We start from the raw sequence: 18,672 nt of genomic DNA, 5'->3' as shown, positions 1-18,672 counted from the left end.
ATATTTTTAAATAAACCTCAAAATAGAATAGAATCATTACATAGTCAATAGGACAATGTGAGAAAGCTTTCTCTTATACTGAAGTTCAAGATCCAAAGGAACACCCTTCCAGAACTTTAGGAAACCATTCAACAAAGTATTTTTCTAACACAGGAAACTGATTAACTTTTAAGTTAAACAAAGACAAAAAGGGGGAGAAGAAATGAAACCTATCTCTATTTTACTTTTCAGAACCCTAATTCGGTCCATTTTGAGCACTGTAATGTACTGTTAGACAGAACCATGGAGTGAACCCATGTCCTGGGAACCTCAATTTGGAATAACATAATAGAAATGCCATTGCTGAAACCAGTCTTACCAACTCAATAGAGCTGACTGTTACATTTTCAGGAATTGTGTATGCCAGTTGTTAAGCACAGCAATTGTTACAAAATTAAATTATATAAACTTATAATTCACTAAATTTTAAAAAGTAATTAACATTCAAAACTCACCTCTTCCCAATTATTTTACTACATTTTACTACACATGCTCTTGGGGTTAGTTATTGCATCTGTATGGTGGAAATATTACATAAGGGGATGGTACTATGCATCTCTTCCCAGTTCCGTGATTAAAAACATCATCTTGGTAGGCTGAAATCAGCCATACAGATCGGTACTTACACTAGGGAAATTAGCAAATGCTGTAAAAATCAGGTGTTACTGTATCTTTAAGGTATGTAAAACAAATAAAAACAAAAGCCAACATGCCCTCCAAAGCCTAAAATATTTACTCTTTGGCCCTTTACAAAAAAAAAAAAAAAAAAAAAAAAAAAAAAAAAAAAAAAAAAATTAAAAAAAAATTGCCAATCCCTGGGTAAGAGAGTGCTGGAAATAAGGCAATCAAACTTAAAAGTGTGCATGTCAGAATCATTATACTGTGCATAGCACAAAAAACTAAGTTATTATTTTTCCAGTATTCAAGAATTGAGCACAGAAGTCACTTCGCTGATGGATCTGTGGGTTCTGTCACGCTTTCACTGTTGTGTCTTCATTTTATTCACTTAAATATTGAAAATATCAACCAACATTTGTATCAGAACTACACCTGGGGAACCAGTTGTTAAAATTTTATCAGCATACAACCAGAAAACACTCAAAATCACTGCAGACACCAATTTTTACACATAACACATGACACAAGAGTGCTAGATTAGAAGGGACGGAAGGGGGTTCTAATCTTAGTTGTGAACTTGAGCAGTTTACTGTATCAATTTTCTTATTTCTCAAATGAGTTGAGAAAAAACCTGGATAGTCTCAAAGGGGACTTCCAAAAGTACAGCACTACTATATAAGGATTACTTTTCAGTTTGACTTTTACATTTAGATTTGATTTTTATTTCTGTGTAATTTAGTTTTTTATATTAAAAGCACTTATCATTTTATATAGTAACACCACACATACCATCATTCACTCTTCCTGCCAAGAGAGAAATAGGGGCAAAGTGAGGGGGGTCCACATTATTAGCTGTATTCAATATAATTTGAGACAACCAAAATTTTATCAGTCACTCTCTCTGCAGCAGTCTCTGCCACAGCTGTGCAGGGAAAAGGGTTACCTTGCTATCCTCTGTTCTTTATCTGAGTCTCAACATTCCAGCTGTTGGGCACTATTACCATGAAAAAAGGCCAGCATAGCTCTGCAAGTACTTATATTTTGTAGCTTGCTTATCTGACAGACTCTGGCCATCAATTTTAAATAGGCTCTCTTGGGGCGCCTGGGTGGCTCAGTGGGTTAAAGCCTCTGCCTTTGGCTCAGGTCATGATCCCAGGGTCATGGGATCAAGCCCCACATCGGGCACCCTGATCAGCAGAAGCTGCCTACCCCCCACTCCCCGCCTGCCTCTCTGCCTACTTGTGACCTCTGTCCATCAAATAAATAAATAAAATTTAAAAAAAAAAAAAAAAAGACAGCTGCAAAGGATTCTATCCCTTAAAAAAAAAAGTAGGCTCTCTTCGTGCTCACAGTTATAGTGCGGTAAGCTTTGAGAGAATCCTACTCCTGGGAGACACTCAAAGTGACTTAAGTAGAAAGAAGTGGTAACCAAACAGTTACAATCTCATAGTGATTAGTGGAGCGACAGATGGATTCTAGTCTCCAGAAATGTTTACCCCTAATGCAGGGGGGCTATAGGACACTCCCTAAAGTTGGATGTCCCAATACTCAGGAGCCTGCAGCCTTTCTGGTTCAGAGCCACAGCAGCTAGATAAATGGCCACAGCAGATAAATGGCCCAGGCAGAAAGCAGAACACAACAGGTGCCAACTGCTGCGACTTCATAGAGAAGGATGAGTAACTCTCTTTGATGTCATGCTGAATGCAGACAAGTCCAGTCTGCCTAAGAATTTAGTTTGATATAAATTGTTTACAAGTGTACCTTTAACAACTATCCACACTATTTTCTGGTTGCCACCATCTAGCACAGTATTAGGATTTGGCACAAGTAACTTTCCCCTTTTTTTCATGATGTCTAGCACAGAAGGGTTCTTTCTAGCGTATTCTGTCCTCTTTCCCATCCTTTAGCAAAAAGAGTTCCAGTAGTTCATACCTGCTGTCTTTCAGAGTGTCGGGAGTCATCATCAGGACTACAGAGGAATTCAAGGACCTGGTGAAAGAAAAGGTATTTTCTTTATTGGATACTAACATGGATGCCATAATGCTGTAGTAACGAAAATAACAGGAAACACCCTTTCTGTATAATCAATTCATTCACACTTGGCCATAACAAGCCCCACAGATATATGGCTTCCTGACTGGCCTGTCAGAAGGCACAGCAGGCTCAAGGATGTTAACAACTTAATATGTATCTATCTTATCCTTACTATTCAGAAACATGGCAGGAAGACAGCGCAGTCTGTACACCTTAACCTTAAGATCCCTGAATACAATGGCCCGGGCAAAGCATGGACTTTAAAGAGTCAGGCCACCTGAATTTGAGTCTTAACCTCTTTAACATTTAATAACAACACTTACTGCTGATAATAATGCTTATTAAGTATGGACTTGGATGAGTGACATAACCCCTCCAGGCTTTAGTTTCCTCATCTGCAGAACAGAGGGTACCAACAATACCAATCTCAGGGCTACCAATACAATGGCAATGAGTCAACACATACATATAAAACCCTGGAACAGGAGCGCCTGAGTGGCTCAGTTGGTTAAGCATCTGTCTGCCTTTGGTTCAGGTCAGGAACCTCTGATCCTGGGATCAAGTCCTGATTTGGGCTCCCTGCTCAGCCAGAAGCCTGCCTCTACCTCTCCCTCTGCTGCTTCCCTTGCTTGTGCTCTCTCTCTCAAATGAATAAACAAAATCTTTAAAACAAAACAAAAAAACCCTGGAACAGAGCCTGGTACTATGAAGTGTTCAATAAATGCTAGTCATTACTGGGAACTTTCTCCAGATAAAAAGTGTTTTCTTTGCCACCTGTCTATGGATATACAGAAGATATCTAACTGGGATTAGGAGATAACCTCAGAGACAAAGTCATGTATAGGGAAATTCAGACTTTCTAATAATAATCTGTCTTCCAGATGATCAACATCATAGACGTGCTACCAACGAGATGTGTGAATTCTTAAATTGAAAAATTCTTGAGCAAAGAATTCTAGGCAATTTAGAGCAAGAGAATAACAGCGAGTGAAAATTTCTATAAACCAATCTTCACAAGCCATACTCCCAAGATAGCAAGTTACTAGGCGAAGTCATACTATCCAGACACAACATCAAAAAAACAGACAACTAATTTAATCCAAATTAAAAACCAGACCAGGCACCTACCTGATAAGACATTTACCTGCTAGGCTATTACATTAAGAAAATGTGTAGTCCAGTCATTTTCTATGAGCAGTAAAGAGAATAAAACCAATTCTCATCATTAAAGACACGCACCTGATCAAAAAGGGTTCTGTTTACAAACAAGGTATTGTCAGGCTTTGCAAGCTGCCGGGCAAGGAAGGTGAAGAGACACCCAACTTGTGAGGGAGTGAAATCGGAATTCTCCACCATAACCTGGGGAGCAAAAGAGACCAGTTACTCCATATACCATCTGGTTTGACACAAAATTATACCATTAGAAAGGTGGCGAGAAGCCCTATTACTGAAGACTCAGGAAAAGATTCTTTTATAGACTCTTTTGGATTCAATGGAGTTCAATGCCATTTTAGAGAAGGAGCACAAACTATTTTCATATTTTGAAAGGAAAACATTTCAGTGATTTTTGGCATACTTCTCGGCACAATTTGGATAAGAACTGAATTGCCAGAGGTGGCTTTCGAAGAAATATTAAACATGTTTCCCTCTGGAATTCTTAAAAGAGAATCCTTATAAAGTTAAATTTAAATTAAATTTAAGTAACCATACCAAAAAGCTGCCTACCAACACAGGAAGAAGAGAGCAATTCTGGGGTTTAAAAGTAAGTTAACCTGAAGGCACAGGAAAAGATATTCAACATCACTAATCATTGGGGAAATGCAAGTCAAGACCACAGTGAGGTACCACCTCATACCTGCCACACTGGCTAGTATCAGAAAGACAAGAAAGAGCACCTGTCAAGGAAGGATGTAGAGAAAAGGAAAGACTCATGCACTGTGGGTAGGAATGTAATTGGTGCAGCCACTGTGGAAAATAGTATGGATGTTCCTCAAAAAACTAAAAGTAGTATGATCCAGGAATTCCATCTCTAAGTATTTATCTGAAGAAAACAAAAACCCTAATTCAAAAAGATAGATGCACCCCTATGTTTACTGCAGCATTACTTACAATGGCCAAGCTACGGAAGCAGCCTAAATTCCATCAACAGATGAATGGATGAAGAGGTGGTATGTCACACACACACATACACATACACATACACACCCCCAAACATACAGTGGAATATTACTCAGTCATAAAGAAGAATGAAACCTTACCAGGTGTAACAACACGGATGGACATTATGCTAAGTGGAGTAAGTTAGAGAAAGACAAATACCATATGATTTCACTTATATGTGAAATCTAAAACACAAAGCAAACAAAACAGAAACAGACACATAGGCACAGAGAACAAACTGATGGTTGCCAGAGGGGAGGAGAGGACGTGATTAAACAAAACAGGCAAATGGGATTAAGAGGTACAAATTTCCAGTTATAAAATAAATAAGACACAGAGATGAAATGTACAGCATAAGGAAGTCAATAATATTGCAACAGTTTTGTGTAGTGACAGATGGTAACTAACTAGACTTACTGCAATAGCCATTTCATGTATGTAAATATTGAATCGCTTGCTATGTTATATACCTGAAACCAGTATAATGTTGTATGTCCATTATTCTGCAATACATTTTTTTTTTTAAAGCAAGTTAACTTGAGAGTGAAAGTGTCCCAGAAAAGGAAGTCAACTAGCCCAGGAATCAGTGAAGCAAATGACTTCTGCCCTGTCTACAAGCAATTCCTTAGACAAATGGTTTCGGGTAACAGGCTTGTTACAAGCACGTACAGTTATCCAATCATAATCACTCCTCTGGTTTGAATGAGCTCTCACCTCCTGTCTACCTCCTGGGTGTAAGATGGAAAGGGAAACGCCTTCAGGTAATCAGTAAGAAAGCAAGGAGAATCAGGTAACAAATCTGAAATAAAAGGCACATTGTGGGGACATCTGAGTCGCTCAGTCAGTTAAACATCTACCTTTGGCTCAGGTCATGATCCCAGGGTCCTGGGTTCAAGACCACCTCAGGCTCCCTGCTCACTGAGGAGCCTGCTTGTCCCTCTCCTCCCCACTCGTGTTCTCTCTCTCACTATCTCTGTTTTTCTTTCTCCAATAAGTGAATAAAAAATCTTAAAAAACAAATAAATAAAAGGCACAATGTGACCAACATTATGAAGGAACATATGGTTATGAAAGCATGGTGAAGAAAATGAGAAAGGGAATTTGAAAAGAAACGAGAAAAGTTTGGAAATGAGAGAGTTACCAACGCAGAGGGAAGAGTGTGAGCAAAAGCACAGACACAGGAAAACACGAGTGTGTTTGAAGAAACTATGTGTTCCACTAGAATGTAGCAGCATGCATGAGGAGGAGATAGCAGACTGAAAAGACGAGGCCTCAAGTGTCATTCCAAGGAATCTAGAGTTTATTCCACAGAAAACTGGGGTGCTACTGAACATGTTCAACGGGAGATCCAATTGTGATCTCACTACACTTGGGGAAATTATCCAGTTGGCAGTGAACAGGATAAAATAACACAAGGAAGAATTAAAATAGATAAAGAGCCCAGGTAAGATGCATGTGACTGCAGGGGTCCAACAGAGAGACAAGGAGGTCTGAACCAGGGCGGTGATCATGAAAACAGAAGCAGAAACAGATGCAAAAGGCCCTGCAGAGAGGATGACAACAGGACAAGGATTTACCTGAGTGGAAACATGTGGCTAAAGGAGGAATAAACAATGACAGACTTGGGCCTGATAGGCAGTTCCGACGATGACGCCATCAGCAAAGAAAGAAAATGCAGAACACAGGGAAGGGAGATCAGGTATTGTCTGGGATTAGCCAAACAACCAACTGTCTCATCCATTGATGGTCCCGTTCCCTTGGTTGTCCTGTTCCCTCTCGCACTCTCACCCGAAGATCAAGTGTAAGACTGCTCCTGTTGTAAAATGTTCCCTCAGGGCACAGCTTTTGGCCTACTGCTTCCTATTTTGCTAGCAGTATACCCCTTTCTTTAACTCGTCCTGCTTTAGTCTGGCAACCACAGCTTGCTCAAGTGCATAATTCTTCATTACCACAGTAGGAGAATACTTCAAGTTATAATCTTTGTGTGTTTCTAAGTTCCAACTGACAATATTCAAAGAACTCTCTATCGCTTTAAGATACTCCATCATCACTCCCTTGCAGTGCGCAGGTGCTTTCCTAGACTCAACTTTTGGGCCCAGCTATGGCTCCACTCGGCTTTTCCCCATCCTTTTACTCTCTAGGTGTGGACCGCTTTACCAACTGATCCTAGAAACACCTTCTGAGAAAACACTTCTAACTCTCAGCCAATTCCCTTGGCACCTTACCAAGTGTCTAACAGTTATCATCCTCGAAATTCTGGTCTCTCTCCATTCTTCTCTTACCTATTCCAGGAACCACGCTTAAAAAAATTTTCTGAGCAATCTTATATAAAGTCACAAAGGAACAGCTTTTGATTTCCATGTCTGTAGTCATTCAGACACATAGTATCACCTTAGCTCTGATGCTCATCCAGTTCTCTGGTCCTTGCTGCATTCCCATGTTCACTGGCTCTGTCAGCAGCACACTTGTTAATAGGACTCTCTCATCAGAAATGAGAAAAAAATCTCAAGAGTTCAATCTTCAATGACCCAAGGTAGGCAATACAAAACAATATACAAGGGTAGCAATTCACCAACTGTAATAGTTGAAGTACTTCACGGAGCACTATTTTCTTCATCTGGATTGTTCCTCCAACTTGGCACAGTTTTAAATTCAAACTCCCATTCACTCAACTTGCAAACATGTCTTGAACACTTACCAGCATGCACACATTGTGCTGGACATACTCGGGGCATGTTAAAACAGTGACACACACACAAAAATCCTCATAGTCTCTGCTTAATGGAAACTCAACTCCAGGCAGGAAAATAAACCTGTAAACAATTCCCTCACAGCGTGCCATGTGCAGCGTAAGTATGAACATGGAGAAGGGACAACTAATCAAACTCAAAGTGTGGAAACGATTCTAAAGGAGTTTCTTGTGGATGATATTTGAGTTCTGTCTTGGAAAATGGTTAGGAATTTGCCAGGCGGGGAAAGGGAAGGAAGGGCATGATGGGATGAAAGGAAATTCACACAAAGAACGTAAGACATAGAGATGACACAGTTTAATGAATCGCAATAATTTAATACGGTTGAGAAGTTCATTAATACAAAGAATGTGTGTGCCACAGGGGGTGTGTCAGGGACAGGAGAAGAGAGCAATTATAAAGAAGTAATCAGGGACCAGAAAATACAGAAGGATTTTGGATGTCATATTCGACAACTTCAGATGAGTATGACAGAAACCAGGAATTGTGCTCCAACATCTGCTCTTCCCTCCTAACTTAGAAACAGAACTCCTCATTTTAGGCTAAACACATGGTCACCCATAACATGAAGTACATTTCTCAGTCTCTCTTAGCAGCTGAGAAGCAATATATCTAAGTTCTGATCAACATGTTATAAGCTGAATTGTAGTATACAACTTCTAAAAAGTCTTCTTAGAGAGAGGAAACTCTCTGCTTCATCTCTTTCTGCGTTCAGACTGGCTAGAATGTTCAGGTGATGGCTAGAGCCGTCCACTGGACCAAAGACAGAAACCGTGTACTAAGAATAACAACCGCTAAAGCAGAAGGCATCTGCATCCCTGGTAAGTCTGTGAAGCCACTCTACTAGAACAGGTTGCTGACCCTTAGACTTTCATGAGAAAAATAAATTCCCATCACAATTAAACTATTGTTATTTTGATTTTCTCTCACAGTGGAACTTAATTCCAACTGAACCAACAGGGAGCCACAGAAGAATAAAGAACGGCAAGATCACAATCTAAAGATCCAATAGGGAGCCACAGAAGAATAAAAGGCAAGATCACAAACTAAAGACAAGATTAGGTATAGAGAGACTGTTTAGGAGACCCAAGTAAAAATTCTCCACACCCCCTACCTGGATCAAACTGGCATTATTTGGAGGCTGAGCAAATCCTATTCTCATATTCATCACTGCCTATCTTACAAGGTCAATAAATGGCTCAAATAAGATAATGTATATAAATGTGTTTTGAAAATTATAAAGAACTATTATAAATGCAATGCATTAGTGTCATACACAATTAGAGAACATTTTGATTTTGCTCTCTTACCCAAAATAATCTAAAATTCACTAAAAGGAAGACACCTCCATTTTACAGCCAAATGAACAGGATGAAAATTCTAAGATCTCAACTATAAGAAGAAACTGGCCTGGTTCAAGCTGTGCAGATGGAAAGGAAAAGAATCTGTCTCTGCATTCATTCATTAGCAGTAGCATGGATCTCAAAATAGCTTTGGACTGAATCTGGTTAGATTTAAACTGAGATGATCATCTCTGTGTGCCTCTAATCATTCTGAAGTTGTGCCCACCATCTCAGTGCCACGGTCAGACGACAGTATCAACTAAGCAACACAGCAAGGCTGGTATGAGATGGAAGAAGATTCTTCACATTAATTATTTTCTCAAAGCATTCTGAAGTTAGTCACCATTATTCCACATAATCATACTGATACAGCCACTACCACAATATGCATTTCACAATAGTACCTTATATCCTACATCTAGTCTACAGCTGAAATACATTTAAAAAAAAAAATGATTAGTATTTTATTCAGGTTTGAAAGACAAAGATATCACAATAAAATTTTTAAATGACTTGAACACACTGCTTCATTAAAGAGGATCATTTTAGAACTTGCTATAAAACAATTCAGCTTTCTTAAAATAAACACCAATACGGGGTACCTGGTGGTTCAGTTGGTTAAGTATATGACTCTTGATTTTGGCTCAAGTCATGACCTCAGGATATGTGATCGAGCCCTGCATCAGGCTCCAGACTGGCCATGGAACCTGCATAAGATTCTCTCTAACCCTCTCCCCCCAACAAACAAACAAACAAACATCAATACAAAGACATCTATTCTCAGAATACTTACTTTCAACAAAATATCCACAATTCGTTGTTGATATTCTACAGCTTGCTTGTCATTTTTAAAATCTTCAAAGGTCTAGCAGGAAGAAATTTTTAAAAATAATTATTTGCAAATATTAGAAGGAAACAAGTTATTAAATTCTTAATAGTCTGGTAAAATCCCAAATAAGGTAACCATTCCTCATCAGGTTTTACCTTATATACCTTTAAATAATAAGTTGCTTTTAGCAAGTTAGGCAGAAAGCTATAGCATTTACTATTGCATGGTATCCTGGGACTTGAAAAATTAATAATAAGTATAAAAATATAGCAACTATCACACTACCAAAGAGCAATTTGAGAAAGTTCATAGGCAACGAAAAAAGAAAAAAACACTAATGACAAAACGCAACTTGTGAACAAAGGTTTGAGAAGATGAACTACAGGTTACATGCTCTGCCATCATTCCCACTACACTTTGAAAATAATAGCTGAAGTACAGTTCATTAACTTTCCTGAAAAATAACTTTCATCATTTCCATGACAACTAAAAACAAAATGATGTTCAATGATAGATATTTCCCAAAAATTATGCTAAAATCATCACAATGTTAAAATCCTCAAGCCTACACACACAAAGATTAGGTATTTTATTTTCAACACACTGCCAACTATAGCACTTTCATATCCCTGTGCAAGTAGAGCCAAATATATTTTCAAAGAACATGCACCAAAGTAAATGACAGCGTCAGATTCTGAAAATACCTAATACTTACAAAATGCATATATGAGAATAAGAATGGTGTTCGCTACCAAAAAAATGAAATGAAATTATTTATTAAGTAATAAAAATGATGAAAGAATTGAAGATCTTTCCTCTGGTTTTCATGTAGCACATGTGAGTCTTAGAAATATTTGAATCCATACACCAATAATTTACTGCTTATTTTCCTAAAAAAATAAACTATATATTGTCCCATTTAAAAATTAAATAATTATGGGGCACCTGGGTGGCTCAGTGGGTTAAAGCCTCTGCCTTCAGCTCAGGTCATGACCCCGGAGTCCTGGGATCAAGCCCTGTATCGGGCTCTCTGCTCAGCAGGGAGCCTGCTTCCCCCTTTCTCTCTGCCTGCCTCTCTGCCTACTTGTGATCTCTGTCTGTCAAATGAATAAATAAAATCTTTTAAAAATAAATAATAAATAAAAATTTAAATGATTAGATTAAAAAAAAAAAAAGGAGTTTCACAGCCATCAACTTCCAAGACTACATCATGGTTACATTCAGCCCAAATACTGCTACCGTGTAAATGGGCCCTGAACTTCCCCAACTTCTCCCAAGTACCTCTCCTCATGATGTTTTCCAGTTAGCATGCCCTTCCTTCTACTTTCCTGACACACACTAAGTGCTTTAAACAAATGGATGCTTGTTTGTCTGCTTAATGACAGAGAAAAACAGAATCTTTTCTTTTTTTAAAACTCTTTCTTCAACTAAACTACTTTGCTGCCAGTTAGTTGAAAAATGCTGACACAAGTTACCAAGGAGACTGTAGGAACTCTCAATCTGCAAACTCAAAAAGAAGATATTTTAATGTTTAAGTGGGTTAAATATTACCCTGTCTAAAGACAGAAAGATGAACTAGAAAGTCTCTCAGTTCTACCTGCAGGTTTACAAAAACAACAAACATGAACACACTAACACAAACACATAACTCTACCCTGACCCCATCTTGCCAAAGTGAGAGGTCACTTTGCAGATATAAATAGACGGTATTATCTGCTAATACAAATGCTATTCAACGAAAACACAAAATCGTGGAGAATTAACATCTGTATTAAAAAGCAACAGCAGTGACAACTAGTAAAAAAGAACTTCTCATCTATTTTCCTTTTTGGCAGCATGTACTCACTACTTTGAAACAGATACTGAACATTTACTTCTATAAACATAATTAAGTGGTAATATACCACAGTATGAATATTATGATATACATGATCACATATTTTGGTTGAACAGCTGCCACTACCATGGCGTATCACTATTAAAACACTATCATTCCACAAAGATGCTTCTACTTATACAATGCTTGGTGAGAGGAATAATATGCAAAGATGTCCTAATGGAGAATGACACAGTTTGTGAAGTACAAAGGCATACAAGCCACCCTGGGGAGAAAAGACATGACCAAAAGTAAAATAGGAGAACTAGAAAACATAAATGAAAAGAACGAAGAAAATGAAATTTAAATAAGAAGGTAAAACAGATCAGAGAAAAGGTGACAAATAAAGAAGATAAAGAAAATACAACACACAAATAATTGCAGTTTAAGACAAAATACAAAATAATGAAGTAGGAAAAGCACTTCAATCTGTAATTCAAGAAAACTTTCTTGAAATAAAGACATGAATTGACACCCTGAAAAGGCCTACAGTATACATGGTAAAAACAACCCCAAACAATCAATTCTGAGTGATATCTTTGAACAAAACTGTTCGTCTTTAAAGACACACTAGACTGGTAGAAAACATTTGGTAAGCTTATGTAATCTGATAAAGAACTTGTATTTAAAATTTGTAAAGAAGTTTTAAAACCAGACAAGAAAATAAACACAATTAAAAAAAAACGAACAGATATTTTGCCAAACAGAATATATGGATGACAAACATATCTTCTCTACAATCTATTTTAATGAAAAGATGCTTAATATCATTAGTCAGAAGGAAAATATAGATAAAAACCACGAGATACCACCACACACCTTTTAGAATGGTCAATTTTAAAAGATCAACTATAGCCAAGTGTTGGTGAGATGAATAACTGATTGATACTCATCTGTACTTCTAGTAGGAATGTAAAATGGTAGAACCACTTTAGAAAACAGCATGTCAGTTTCTGACAAAGTAAAAGAATACATTTAACAAAAGACCCAGCAATTCTAGCTTTTAGTATTTACTCAAGAGAAACAGAAATGTATGTCCATACAAAGGCCTCTATGTAGATGTTCATAATAGCTGTATTCATAAGAGCCTAAAACACAAAATAACTCCAAGGACCATCTACTGGTGAACAGATCAGCAAATTGTATACCCATAAAATGGAAAATTATACAGCCATAAAAAGGAAAAAACTGGTTTGGAAGAAGATGGCAGCAGAGTAGAAGGACCCTAGGCTCGCCTAGTCCCAAAAATACAACTAGGTAACTATCAAATCATCCTACATACACCAGAAATTGACCTGAAGACTGACAGAACAAACTCCACAACTAAAGGGAGAAAAGAGGCTACACTGAAGAAGGCATAAAGCATGGAGACGTGGTTTAGGGGAGCAAAGGGTTGAAGCTGCTATGAAGAGGAGGGAGGGAGGTCACAGAGAAGTGAGAATAAGAGTGAGAGAAAGAGAGAGAGGTAGAGGAGCACCCATGGGAATGCATAAGGAAAACATTTCCCTAGAGCCACTGGCTTAGGAAATGAGAGGGGCTGAGTTTTATGACTTCTTGCAACGAGCAGGGCTTAAAGCCTGGAATTTTAAAGGTCAGCAGGCTTGGCTGGGATAGAGCCTAGAAGGTACTGCAGTACTCCTGGAGGGAAGGCAGACGAACAATTTGGGGGCAGATACCATGGAAATAGCAATCTGAAGAGTGCCTGGGGGACACAGTAGGAGATTATTTGTTCTTCTGGAGCATATCCCAGAGAGGCAATGTTCATGGGCATACCCCTCCAGGAAGAAAGGAGCTGGCTGGTGCCACAAATCAGTATAAACACAGAGCCACCTGCAGGTAACACTGGCTGACTGACTTGCTTTCACCAAAGCCCAATCCCTCTGAGCTCTAGTAGAATTGTCCTTCTCAGTCACACTTCCCTCAATCCCAGCTTGGTGAGCCCCTCCCCAAGAAGACCAGCATAAACCCCTACCCACACTAAGTCGCCTAACCAGAGAGTTTGGCAGGGCCTCAGTTCCAATGTAGGTGGTGACAGGTCTCATTTCACAAGCAGACCAGAGTAAACCTAGTTAAAACTCACCACATTCAGGCCAGGGATGAAACAATGCCCACAGCAAGCAAGGAGAGTCTCTGCAGGTGACTTGCATGAAGGATAGAGCAGCCAGAACACACACAGTACACACTGGTGACATTCCCTGAAGTGACAAGCCCTGGACACTACATGACCTCTTCATCATAAGGCCATTACTTCCAGGAGCAGGACACATAACTGGCTTTTCTAACCCTTATAAGGTGGAAGCAATTTAGACAAAATGTGAAGACAGGAATTTATCCTAAATGAAAGAACAAGACAGAGCAAGAAATAACAGCCAGAGATCTACGTGAAACAGATACATGTAACATGCCTTAAGGAGAATTTAAAGCAACAATCATAGGACTACCCGCTCGGTTTGAGAAAAGAACAGAAGACATCAATAAGACCCTTACCACAAACATAAAAGAGTTAAAAAAGAAAGATGAAGAGCATAATAAACGAGATTAGAAACACATTTGATGCAGTGAACAGCAGGCTGGAAGAAGCTGAGGAATGAATTGATGACCCAGAAGAAACAGTAACAGAAAGCAATGAAGCTGAACAAAAGAGAGAAAAAATTATGCAACAAGAATAGACTCAGGGAACTCAGTTACTATACTAAATATAATAACATTCATATTAAAGGCATCTAGAAGAAGAAAGAGAAAAGGGGGCAGAAAATTTATTTTAAGAAATAATGGCTAAAAATTTCCCTAATCTGGGGAAGGGAACAGACTTATAGATCCAAGAGGCAAAGAGAACTCCCATCAAAATCAACAAAAGCAGGCCAAAACCAAGACATACCATAATTAAAATGGCAAAATATAGTGATAAAAAAATCTGAAAAGCAACAAAAGTCATTAACTTACAAGGGAAAACCCATAAGGCTAGGGTTTTCTTTTCAAAGAGATTTTTCAACAGAAATCTTGGCAGGCCAGAAGGGAGTGGCACAATACATTCAAAATGCTGACTAGGAAAAATCTGCAGCCAAGAATATTCTATCCAGCAAGGCTACCATTTGGAATAGAAGGAGAGATAAAGAGTTTCCCAGAAAAAAGCTAAAAGAGTTTGTGATGAGTAAACCAGCCCTGCAAGAAATATTAAAGGGGACTCTTCGAGTGGAAAGGAGAAAACAAAAGTGATAGTATAAATGCAGGAAACACAAAGCAGTAAAAATGAATATTTCTGTAAAATTCAGTCAAGGACTCACACACAAAAAAGGATATAAAATGTAATAACATATACTCAAAATGTGTAGAAAAAAGAATCAGTGCCAATCTGAACAGCCATCAACTTAATACAGACTGCTATTTACAAAAGAGGTAATATACAAACCTAATGGTGACCAATATCAAAAACCCCCTAATAAACACATGAAGAATAAAGAGAAAGAAATCCAAATACATCACGAAAGAAAACCAGTAAAACACGAGAGAAAGACAAGAAAGGATCAGAGAAAAATCTTCCAAAACAACAAGTAATAAAATGGCAATAAATACATATCGATAATAACTCTGAATATAAATGGACTAAATGCTCCAATCAAAAGGCATAGGGTGTCAGAATGGATAAGAAAACAAGACCCATCTATATGTTGCCTATAAGAGGGTCATTTTAGACCTAAAGACACCTTCAGATTGAAAGTGAGGAGATGGAGAAATACTGATATGCAAATGGATGTCAAAAGAGAGCTGGAGTAGCAATACCTATATTGGACAAACTAGACTTTTAAAACAAAGACTGTAACAAGAGACAAAGAAGGGCACTATATAATAATAAAGGGAACAATCCAACTAGATATACCAATTGTAAATATTTATGCACTGAAAATGGTAGCACCCAAATATATAACACAATTAGTAACAAACATAAAGGAACTATTAATAATACAATAATAGTAGGGGACTTTACCACCCCACTTACATCAATGGACAGATCATCTAAACAGAAAAATCAACAAGGGAACAGTGGTTTTGAAAGACACACTGGACCAGTTGGGCTAAAACAGCAGAATACACATTCTTTTCAAGAGCACGTGGAACATTCTCTAGAATAAATCATAACCTATTAGGTAACAAAACAGGTCTCAACAAGTACAAAAAGACTGAAATCATACCATGCCCCTTTACTGACCCCAACGTTATGAAACTAGAAGTCAACTGCAAGAAAAGTCTCGTAAGACCACAAATACAAGGACGTGAAACAACATGCGACACAACAATGAACAGGTGAACCAGGAAATCAAAAGAAACTAAAAAAATACATGGACACAAATGAAAATGAAAACACAATGGTATAAGCTTTGGGATGCAGCAGAAGTGGTTCTAAGAGGGAAGTACACAGTAGTACATAGTAGGCCCACCTCAAAAAGCAAGAAGAATCTCAAACAATCTTAACACCTAAATGAGCTAGGAAAAGGACAACAAACAAATCCCAAAACAGTAATAGGAAGGAAATAATAAAGATTGGAGGAGAAATGAATGATATAGAAACTAAAAACGCAATAGATCAATGAAACCAGGAGCTGGTTCTTTGAAAAAATTAGTAAAATTGATAAACCTCAGCCAGTCTTACCAAAAACAAAAGAGAAAGGACCCAATTAAATAAAATCACAAATGAGAGGAAAGAAATAATAACCAACACCACAGAAACACAAACAATTATAGAAGAATGTTGTGAAAAACTATATGCCAACTAATGTACAACCCAGAAGAAATGGATAAATTCCTAGGAATATATAAACTACCAAAACTGATATAGGAAGAGATAGAAAACTCAAATAGACCAATAACCAGCAAAGAAACTTAATAATTAAAAAAAACTCCCAACAAACAAAAATTCAGGACCAGATGTCTTCTCAGGCAAATTCTAAAGAAGAGTTAATAGCTACTTAAAACATTTGAGGAGAGTTAATACCTATTCTTCTCAAACTATTCCAAAAAACAGAAAAGGGAGTAAAACTTCCAAATTCACTGTATGAGGCCAACATGACCCTGATGCCAAAACCAGATAGACATCACAAAAAAAAGAGAACTACAGGCCAATATTCCTGAGGGACACAGATGTAAAATTTCTCAATGAAATACTAGCAAACCAAATCCAACAATACATTAAAGAAAAATCATTCACAGTGATCAAATAGATTGATTCCCAGGTTGCTGGTTCAAAATTCACAAGTCAATCAATGTGATACATCACATTAACAAAAGAAAGGATAAGAACCATATGATCCTTTCAACAGATATAGAAAAAGCCTTTGACAAAGTACAACAATCACTCATGATAAAAACTCCCAACAAAGGAGGTTTAGAGGAAACATACCTCAACATAAAAAAGGCCATATACGAAAAGCCCACAGTTAATACCATCCTACATGGAGAAAAACTGGCAGCTTTTCCTCTAGGTCAGGAACAAAATGAGGATGTCCACTCTCACCTTTTTCATTCAACATAGTACTAGAAGTTCTAGCCTTAGCAATCAGACAACTAAAAGGAATAAAAGGCATCCCAATCGGCAAGGAACAAGTAAAACTGTCACTATTTGCAGATGACATGACACTATATAGAGAAAACCCTAAAGACTCAACCAAAAACTGCTAGAACTGATAAACAAATTCAGTAAAATCGCAGTATATAAAATAAATGTACAGAAATCTGTGGCATTTCTAAACACCAATAATGAAGCAGCAGAAAGAGAAATTAAGGAATCAACCGCACCAAAACCAATAAGATATCTAGAAATAAATCTAATGAAATAGGTGAAAGACCTGTACTCTGAAAACTATAAAATACTGATGGAAGAAACTGAAGATGACACAATGGAAAGCTATTCCATGCTCATGGATGGGAAAAACAGGTATTTTTTAAAAAAATGTTTTTATTTATTTATTTATTTGACAGAGATAGCAGGGGGAGCAGCAGTTAGAGGGAGAGGGAGAAGCAGACTCCCTACTGAGTAAGGAGCCCAATGCAGGGCTCGATCCCAAGACCCTGGGCAGACGCCTAACTGACTAAGCCACTGAGGCACCCCTAGAAAAATACTGTTAAAAATCTCTACTACCCAAAGAAATTGACAGATTTAATGCAATCCCTATTAAAATACCAACAGCATTCTTCACAGAGCTAGAACAAACAATCCTACAGTTTGTATGGAACCACGAAAGATCCTAAATAGCCAATGCAATCTTGGGGGAAAAAAAAAAAAAGCAAAGCTATAGACATCACAATTCTGGACTTTAAGTTATAGTACAAAGCTGTAATCAAAACACTATGGTACTGACACAAAAACAGACATGTAGATCAATGCAAGAGAATAGAAAACCCACAAATGAACCCATAATTCTCAACAAAGCAGGTAAGAATATCCAATGGGGGAAAAAAACAGTGTCTTCAACAAACGGTGTTGGGAAAACTGGACAGCCACCTGCAAAAGAATGAAACTGGAACACTTTCTTACACCATACACAAGAATTAACTCAAAATTAATTAGGACTTAAATATAAGACCAGAAACCAAAAAATCCTAGAGGAGAGCGCAGGCAGTAACTTCTTGGACATCAGCCATAGCAACTTCTTTCTAGATGTGTCTCCTGAGGTACTGGAAACAAAACCAAACATTAACTACTGAGACTACATTAAATTAAAAAGCTTCTGGACAGTGAAGGAAACACTCAATAAAACTAAAAGGCAACCTATGGAATGGGAAAAGATATTTGCAAATGATGTATCTGATAAAGCATTAATATCCAAAATACATAAAGAACTTTTAAAACTCAACACCTAAAAAAAAAAAATACAATTAATAAATGGGCAGAAGACATGAATAGACATTTCTCCAAGAAGACATACAGATAGCCAACAGACACATGAAAAGATACTCAACCTCACTTATCATCAGGGAAATGCAAATCAAAAACTACAATGAGGTATCACCTCACACCTGTCAGAATGG

General features: G+C 37.7%; 1 protein-coding gene across 5 annotated transcripts in view; it reads right to left on the bottom strand.

The window, feature by feature from the left end:
* The window catches only part of VPS8 (VPS8 subunit of CORVET complex), a 247,168-nt gene that overhangs the window by 115,402 nt on the left and 113,094 nt on the right, over positions 1-18,672 (bottom strand). For all 5 annotated transcript variants that reach the window (XM_032875548.1, XM_032875551.1, XM_032875549.1 and 2 more), the window contains 3 exons: positions 9,738-9,809; positions 3,931-4,050; positions 2,590-2,646 (listed from right to left, as the gene is read on the bottom strand). In XM_032875548.1, coding sequence (XP_032731439.1) covers positions 2,590-2,646; positions 3,931-4,050; positions 9,738-9,809 — 249 coding nt within the window. The remainder of the gene's footprint in view (positions 1-2,589; positions 2,647-3,930; positions 4,051-9,737; positions 9,810-18,672) is intronic.

Source organism: Lontra canadensis, unplaced genomic scaffold, assembly GCF_010015895.1.
Source record: "Lontra canadensis isolate GAN:19392208 unplaced genomic scaffold, GSC_riverotter_1.0 scaffold56, whole genome shotgun sequence".
Taxonomy (NCBI): Eukaryota; Metazoa; Chordata; class Mammalia; order Carnivora; family Mustelidae; genus Lontra; species Lontra canadensis.
Note: the sequence above shows the minus strand (reverse complement) of the source record. Positions and strands in the feature narration are given on the sequence as shown.